An 8,723-nucleotide genomic window follows, 5' to 3' on the forward strand; every position below is an offset into this window, starting at 1 on the left:
AGTATAGAAAACACAAGATAACTTCATAATGTAGGAAATAGATGGCCTTGATTGAACTTTTAAAGATGTGTTTGTTGTGAATTAGGTCATAAATAGTAGAAAGAAATCAATATGATTTACAGTATTTTGAGATGTCTTTAGATATATTTATATATATATAGCGAGAGAGAGAGAGAGAGAGAGAGATAGAATGTAACATTTGATTAGCAATAAGACTAATAATTGGAATAAGCTAATGTAATGAATGAGTTTCTTTAGAACTAGTACAAACTACATTGAAGGGTCTCTTCTCATCTGCTGTTTTTTATAATGGCACCTGGGTTTTATTTAGAACATGGTATTATTTCTCAAACATGTGCAAAATTATATTAATTGCAATTTCCACAAAAAAAATTCTACAATTTTTGAATTCTAACCAGATACAAACCTAAACCAACTAACATAGCACAATATCTTAATATTCATAAATGGAGAACAAACAATAGGTTAACTTACATGTGCATTTTGATGATGTCTTCTGCACAATTTAAACTACATAGATAAGATTTTCATATATATATATATATATATATTAATAACATTCAAATTATTAACCGAATACTTAATAAATATCGGTAGTTTTACATAAAATATTTGATGAAAAAAACTGAATATGATTTGAGACATGTCTATCTTGGCCTGATGAGTTTTCAAAGCACCACAGTTATGTCAATAAAGTGAATAAATACTGATGATGACTTTTGAATTCTTTTTGATACGTTTTTTTTTAAATGTTTATTATTGAATCAGGTTTATTATAAGATTCCTTCTGAAGTTTATGTGATAAACTTCTAAAAGCGTCTTCTGTATAGCAATGCTTTGTGATTTCCTTGAGAGGTTATATCTCAGATTAAAGCAGATAACAAAAAATAAAAATAAAAAATCTTCAATACAGTTATAATTGAAGTGATTGATGTGTTTGAAGACAGTTTCTTTTTGTGGACTTCTTTTGGATTGATGACAGTATACTTTCATTTGCTTAAAAATTATTTCAACCTCAGAAATACTTCAACTCTGATGATTTAAGTTTTCATAAAAGTTCAATTTTAAGGTGCTTTATCCTTCAAAAACTTACACTAAAAAATCGTATGAACACTGAACAAACACCTTCTTTGAATTAGGCCTTCATTTTTTGAATGGCAACAAAAATTTCATCAAGATTTTTTATTTTTCTTTTTTCAAATTAGAACAATGAACTTTTGGTTGAAGCAATTAAATATATCTTCAAAATTTAATCAGTAAGACCTCACCAACAACTTCAATTAAATAAATAGAATAGAACTGTGATAAAATATTTAGTTTTTGACGTTTTTACAAGTGAAATCCGAAGTAAATTCTATCAGAGAGTCATTTTCTTTTCAAATAACGTTTATTTCAAGCTTTAATTTTTTTATAATTTTTAAATTCCTAAAATTTTGACCGAATACAATTCCTATTTTTCAATTTAAAATGAAATCTGTCATTACATTACTGATTTGAGTTTCTCATTCATGTACTCGAATTTTTCATTTCATCAACTCCAGACAATTTTGAAGTGTCTTTATCATTAAGGTCATTTGCATTAAAACTTAGAATGTTATTAGTTTTCAAGAAAATCATTAGGTAATGAAGACAACTTAATAATAACATGATTGCATTTTTAAAATAATGTTTTCAAAAATTTTATCATTAATAAAATTTTGCAAGATGGCTTTTGTACAAAAATAATTATAAAATAATTTAGAAAATAATTCTTGTATGTTTATAATAATTTAATTTAATTTTTTTATATATATAAGTTTTTCATTGAGCATAGCCAAAAATTCTCAAGTAATCTTCATTTGAATTTTTAGTGGTGGTTAGTATTATTTAATTTATTTAACCGTCTATGGCTGCATAACATAATTATTTATATCTCAATGCAACTAAAATTTACAAGTTTTTATTATTATTTAAGATGCTGTTTATTCCAAATTTAACTAATAATAGTACAATTTGATGTCATTTAGTGTATATTGTGTCAAAATTGGAGATAATTTATTCAATTTGTTTATAATTATTTCTCATGTGTATGAGTTGCTTCTTGTGGTTCAACTTTCTAGTTATATGTTTCTTTCATATATGTATGTTTCTTATATAAAATAGCTCAAAGAATAAATCAACAAGATAAACTAGATAAGACAAAACTATCTTTGTTTGGCTGCATATCTCATTGTTTTCATCAAAAGTGAAGTAACAACTCAATTTTTAATTAATCAAAGATCAAAAACTACATGATGTTGTTGCAAATTGCTGAGAGTAGTACTGCAAGATCACTAGGCATGGAGCTTAGAAGCTTCCAATTGAAGTTGTGAAAACCAACATTGTTTCTATGGATTCTATCTATTAACATTTTTGATATTAAGTTTTTGAGGGAGAATTGGTTTGGGTATGGATTGGAAAGAACATGATTGGATGCTTGGTGTTGCTATAAGCATGAAGAAAAAGAGTGTAAGAATTAGGGGTGCATGGAGTTAGATATGGTGCTTGGTTTTGGTTTGTAAGTATAAAAGAGGACACAATTGATGCTACAACAGTTGCACTAGATGATCATCCTTCTCATTTTTTTTTGCTGAAGTTAATGTACAAAAAATGACATTTGACCATGCCAGCATAGAGCAATGGCTAGGACTTGAACACAATATGTACCATATGACTAATCAAGTTTTCAAGATTTTGTGACAATGACACAGGTTCAACTAGTATATATGTATATACACATACACACACACACACACACATATATATATATATATATATATACATACACACACACATATATATGAAGTATGTACATATAAATCCTTGTTGGTACATTGGTAATATTGGATTGATTCTACACATGTGTCAATTTCAATGGCTATTCTTAAAAAATATTATTTTTGGTTAATTTGTTTCCCCCAAATCTCCCAACAAATTATCCTTCACATGATAATCCCGTTTTCCCCTCAGACTCAAATAACACAAGTTGCAAAGAAGACACGTCACGTTCTAATCATACAATGGGTTTGAAAGGAGATATTTGCAGCAAACACGTCCGAAAATCCAACCTCCAGAAAGTTCCTCATTCTTACTTTCCAGGGTAAAACAAAGTTACGCCGTGGCGCGGTAAAGATTGCCAGGAAGGAGTGTGGTGGGGCCTGGCTGGGGCCTGGCTGGGGCAGCGAATGCAGCGCAAGGCGTGTGTCTGTGTGTGTTTGTGTAAGTGACGGGCGTCGCGTCTCGGCCTGTCTTCACCTGCTTTCATCTCGGTACAATCGTACGCATCGTCCTGTAACATTCACTGGGCGTCGCTAATCAGCGTGGCATTGCGTTCAAGTCATGGTGATGCGTCTCTGCGATCTGATGTTAATGCAAAACATCGTGCCGTTGCAGTCAGGTTGGGTCATGGAAATATCTCGAACCATGGGGGGATGGATGGTAGTAGGGAGCGATAGAGAGAGGTGTTAGGAGGGACAAGGGCAGGAGAAAGGAAGGGAAGGGGGAGAGCTAGTGGGAGTGTGTACCAGTATCTGGAGGTTGATGGGGATCGGTAGCTGAACACACACGCACAAGTTCTGGCATGCATTCATTACGCCTCACCGTTTCTCCTCTTTGGTGATGAGGCTCCTTCATGTGGATTACTCTTGCCTCGGGCCATCATCCATCCTCCAAGCTACCCATGCCATCCTTGATTTTAATGCTGTACTGTAAAACCATATCTCTGGGTACTTATTCTGAATATGATATGCAGAGTCAGGTGCAGCTCACGTTCAGTCGGTTCCGTGCCTGCTGGCGGACACCATGTGGTGTGCTGGTTTTTGTGAGGGTAAAAGCTGGGTGTTCAAGGCCGCGGGTGTCTAGTTGCTAGTGGAGGAAATTGCGGCTGAAACAGCGGGGTACACTTGAAGAATGACGAAGGGTGCCTGGAGGTAGGTTGAGCTACAGGCTGCTGTTCATTGATGATTAAGACACAAATAGAGCAAGTAGGGGCCGATTTCGAAGTGCCTCAATGCTGTAGGTTTATTAACGCAGACAGAGAGGGTCCCACATTGTGGCTTTCTGTGCTTTGTCAACCAGGAGGTAGTTGCCAGGTTTTTTGAGGAGTGTTTCGAGAGTGGTTGGAGGATGTTTGGTTGCGATGCAGTTTTGTACGGGCGTTGAAAATTTTACAATGGTGCACTTGACCATAGTTGGCGTCTCATGCTGGCTTGAAGGGTGGGTATCATAGAAGTGTTCAAAAAGGTTGTGTTGAGAGCAAAAGTGCAGAGTTTATAAGTTTTTTGTCAAGCCAATGTGACAGCTCCTTCGCCCGTGAGTTGGGTCTCAAGGTGCATAGTGTGCAATTCTGCAGAATGAAAACCCATTTGTGATGACCGTTGCACTGAGATAGTACAGGAAAATAGTGAAGGAGAATGGTTTGTTATGATAGAAAGAGTTGTAAGCTCTTCTTGATGACGCGATCAAGGCGACAAACAGTCTGCCTGTAGAATATACTTGAAGTGCCTGCATGAGTTTGCATGCGAAACTAAAGAAATTACTGCCTGCCTGCTTGTTATCTTCATGTGACGATCTTGATCACTGCAGACAGTATGTGAAGACGAGATAGCTGGCTAGATATAAACGTGAAGGCAGAGTTTATAAGTTTCAGGCTCATAAATTGATATAACCATCCCAGCCAGCAAATTTCCGTACCGACATCTGATTCGTAAGTTCTGAAATTTCGATAAGTGACGTGAAGCATTTGCGATCGTGAAGGAGGGCGATTTCAGATTGATCGGAGGAGGCTAGAGTAATCCAGTCCGTCACAACCCTGTTTGTCAATGTAATTCAGGATCATCAAAGTATCTCTCAAGACTTCTCAAGTGGCGTCTTCAAGAGAATATTCGTCGGCGTGACATGGATGAATTATGAAAAGATCAATGAAGGTTGAGGCTGTCAAGATACACTAAGAATAGCAACTTTCTCATCCTTGTATGCCATCAATTTGTATCCAAGCCGCAGTGTCTGAGCTATTGGGGAGTTGAAAAGAGCTTGTTGCTGGAAAGAGGTCGAAGAAAGTGTATTTGAGCAATGCCAATGTAGCTCGCAATTGATTTCCAGCTGGCGCCAGAGCTTGGACGGTAAAATCAAAGTTTGTTCTGCGGCACTCTGCGCGTTATACCAATCAAGATACTGCATGTAGTTAGAATTACTTGATAGCAAAGTGGTAAAATCAAGAGCGTTGTGCAAGATGACTAGAATGCGTTGTACATGGGAGGGTCCTGGCTGCGCCTCTCCTATTCTGCTGGTCTTGATTCTTGTTAATGTCGCAGCTGGAGAACTGCAACAGCCTAGTTTGATTGCAGATATAATTCAGCGCAATACGCTTCAACTAGATATTGGACGACGAGCTACACCAATGAACTCCTGGCGCCACGTGAAACCTGTTAGTGAGAAACACCCGACCATTCGGAAGGAACTTGCCAATGGGGTCGGAACAATTCATGCCATTATTTCGCACAGGTGATAATTCACGCTTTTATTTCATTGTGGCCTCATATTGCTTGCATTTGGTTCAATATTTGGAGTGAAACTTGAAGTTATTTGAACCAATAGTACTTGGGGTGACCCAAACAGTGTGGGCAGAAGAATCTTTAGTCTATAAGACATAAGCTTAGGTATTCATCACTCGCAATGTTACAGAAATTTTCATTCAGAAAACTTTAATTTCACATGTTGCGTTGAAGATTTTTAAACACTGATTAACACATTCAACTGAATTGTAGAGATGCCCCCTCATCACCATTCCGGTTGAGCAACAGAACTCGCGCGGAGCGGATCCATGAAACCATTTTGAGAGACAACTTGCGTGTAGCTTCCATTCATGCCCGTATCAATCAAATGGTGAATGGCGTTTCAACAAGTAACTCTCACGATCGACAGACGAAGGTCCCATCACAGGACTTTCAAGCGCCGGTCATTTCAGGCTTGAGTTTGGGTAGCGGAGAGTATTTCATACGCGTTTCTGTGGGCACACCTCCCAGAGGCATGTACCTTGTCATGGACACGGGAAGTGACATTCTGTGGCTCCAATGTGCTCCTTGTGTGAGTTGTTACCATCAGTGTGATGAAGTGTTTGACCCATACAAATCATCTACATACTCTACTCTTGGGTGCAATTCCAGGCAATGCTTGAACTTAGATGTCGGCGGATGCGTAGGGAATAAGTGTCTGTACCAGGTCAGTTGTGCTTCATAAACTTAACATTTCCTGAAATTTTGCAGACGTTTTAAACAAATAACAGTCCGGTTTATGTACACTGAGAGGCTAAACAGGTGAGTGAAATCATATTGGTTCATATAGCAATGTAATAACTTCGTCTGATAAATCCGTATGTTTTACTTCGTCAATTTTATTTTTTATTTTTTATTTTTATTTTTCTTTCCGTTATCTTCAACCTACGCAAAGTGCATTTCTCTTACGTAGATGATTGTTGCCACTTGAGTTTTTGTGGTATATAAGATTCCTCTGCTTTTCACAGTCTTGCATCGCCAACACTCCAATCTTGAGAATTCTGGTTTCGTTAGGTGAACTTGATGTCCGAGTTTCACATGCAACGATCAAAAGTTAGTGATTCTTGGTGTTGCAGGTGGACTATGGAGATGGATCTTTCTCGACTGGCGAATTTGCCACTGATGCTGTTTCTCTGAATTCGACCTCAGGAGGCGGCCAAGTTGTGCTGAACAAGATTCCTCTTGGTTGTGGACACGACAACGAAGGCTACTTCGTGGGGGCTGCGGGGCTTCTGGGGCTGGGTAAAGGGCCGCTATCATTCCCCAATCAAATAAATTCTGAGAATGGAGGCAGATTTTCCTACTGCCTTACAGGTCGAGATACTGACTCGACTGAACGATCCTCTTTGATCTTTGGTGACGCAGCTGTTCCACCTGCAGGTGTGAGGTTCACACCCCAAGCCAGCAACCTACGAGTTTCCACCTTCTACTACCTGAAGATGACGGGGATTAGCGTCGGGGGCTCTATTCTCACCATCCCCACAAGCGCCTTTCAACTCGACTCACTTGGTAACGGAGGCGTCATAATAGATTCTGGCACCTCTGTCACTCGTCTACAAAATGCCGCATATGCTTCCCTTCGTGAAGCCTTCCGCGCTGGCACTTCGGATTTGGTCTTAACAACTGAATTTTCCCTCTTCGACACATGCTACAATCTCTCTGACTTAAGCTCCGTCGACGTTCCAACCGTCACCCTGCATTTTCAGGGAGGTGCTGACCTAAAACTCCCTGCTTCAAACTATCTCGTTCCAGTCGACAATTCTTCAACCTTTTGCTTGGCTTTCGCTGGCACCACCGGACCCTCCATCATTGGCAATATCCAGCAGCAGGGCTTCCGTGTCATCTATGACAATCTCCACAATCAAGTTGGTTTTGTACCAAGCCAGTGCGATTAGGTGACCCAAACCCCCTAGCTTTTTATATTTAGTTTTTCTAAAACTTTTCATATTTGTACCTGATTTTCTTTCTATGCCATCTCAAGTGGTATGTGATGCTTTGGCGCTATGATTTTATCCTGTCACACATGCTTTCAGATCAAACCTTTGTGGTAGTGATAATATCATATTCCTCATGCATTTGCTTGGGCTGGCGGTTCAGGGCAAGCAGGAAGAAATCAATTGTTTGAGCCTATATCGAGCTTAGAACACTTAGTCCAGAGGATCTAGGGGAATTAATTGCTTTACATATACATAGAGGTTAAGTTCTAATGAATTGTAATCGGAAGTTTCATGGTAAGGTTTGGCCACACGTAGCTATTGAATTGCACGCAGCCACCGTTGAACAAAGTATCTGAAAATGAAAGATATTGAGACGACGTGGAGAAGCACTACGAAGTGGTTGTTTTTATGCTGCTAATGAATCGAAGTAAAGGACAATACGTCAGCCAAAAGCTTGCAAGCTTGTTCTTTGATGCGTGCAATGCGTGCAATTTTGTCTATTTTCCTTCGGAGCAATTGTCCAAGTCAGTTCGCATCAATGCGTCCACAAAGTTGTTATTCTCTTTCTCTAGAGGGACTTGTTGTGTTGTCCCTGGGTTCAGCAAGCTTCAACTGGCTAAGCTTAGAATTTGGGAGAAGCTAGCTAGCAAGTACCCGGTTTTGTGCAAGCCCTGTCAACCAGTTCCATACCATTACAAGACACAAGCATCAATTGCCCGATGAAAACCAGTCCACCCCTCAATACAAATGTCAGTGGAGGGTGTTGTTTAACAGGGAGAGCGCGGTGCTAAGTGATTTCCTGAGGGTAACCGATTTTGAAATTGCAAATACAAATCTTCAAAATGAAGCACGCACTGCACTGGACGAGATAAATGATAAGTCTTCAGGAAACATAGATTTCAGTAGAAGGGAAGAGTGAATGCGTGAACCCACTATTGCAAAATGAAGTCGTAGGGGATGGATGAGGTTTTGAGGTCTGGATACTCGCCACTTGCCATTTGCTTTTCATTTTCCAACCACAAGATCGTCCCTTGCCACAGCCATCAAATAGTTCACGGATTTTTGACCAATAGTTTCCCGGAAAGCTTCAGAATGACACTAAGTTCACCTGTGAAGGATGCGAAAGTTATTCGGCTTTCTCAAGAGCCTATAACTTTCGTCCAGTGTGGCTCCATCAAAGCTTACTTGTGAATGT

At 38.8% G+C, this 8,723-nt stretch overlaps 1 protein-coding gene and 1 long non-coding RNA gene across 8 annotated transcripts; both read left to right on the forward strand.

Annotated features, from left to right (window-relative positions):
- Positions 1-3,289: 3,289 nt before the first annotated feature.
- On the forward strand, positions 3,290-4,997 carry LOC149987843 (uncharacterized). 2 transcript variants are annotated; one of them, XR_016506341.1, is made up of 4 exons: positions 3,290-3,436; positions 3,791-3,968; positions 4,624-4,744; positions 4,871-4,997. It is a non-coding gene; the product is annotated as an uncharacterized LOC149987843 (long non-coding RNA). The 2 variants fall into 2 exon arrangements; XR_016506342.1 differs by lacking the exon at positions 4,624-4,744.
- Positions 4,044-7,980, forward strand: LOC112291488 (aspartyl protease family protein 2). Of its 6 annotated transcripts, none has more exons than XM_024538974.3 (5): positions 4,044-5,159; positions 5,385-5,541; positions 5,805-6,258; positions 6,668-7,486; positions 7,689-7,980. In XM_024538974.3, exons 2-4 carry the CDS (start codon positions 5,438-5,440, stop codon positions 7,484-7,486), a joined length of 1,377 nt encoding a protein of 458 aa, XP_024394742.1. In that variant the 5' UTR covers positions 4,044-5,159; positions 5,385-5,437; the 3' UTR covers positions 7,689-7,980. The 6 variants fall into 6 exon arrangements, with proteins under 6 accessions (XP_024394742.1, XP_024394738.1, XP_024394734.1 ...); XM_024538970.3 differs by having other exon boundaries at positions 4,056-5,541; positions 6,668-6,833; positions 6,957-7,486; XM_024538971.3 differs by having other exon boundaries at positions 5,018-5,159; positions 5,352-5,541.
- The last annotated feature ends 743 nt before the right edge of the window (positions 7,981-8,723 follow it).

This window comes from Physcomitrium patens, chromosome 14, assembly GCF_059467195.1.
Source record: "Physcomitrium patens ecotype Gransden chromosome 14, ASM5946719v1, whole genome shotgun sequence".
NCBI lineage: Eukaryota > Viridiplantae > Streptophyta > Bryopsida > Funariales > Funariaceae > Physcomitrium > Physcomitrium patens.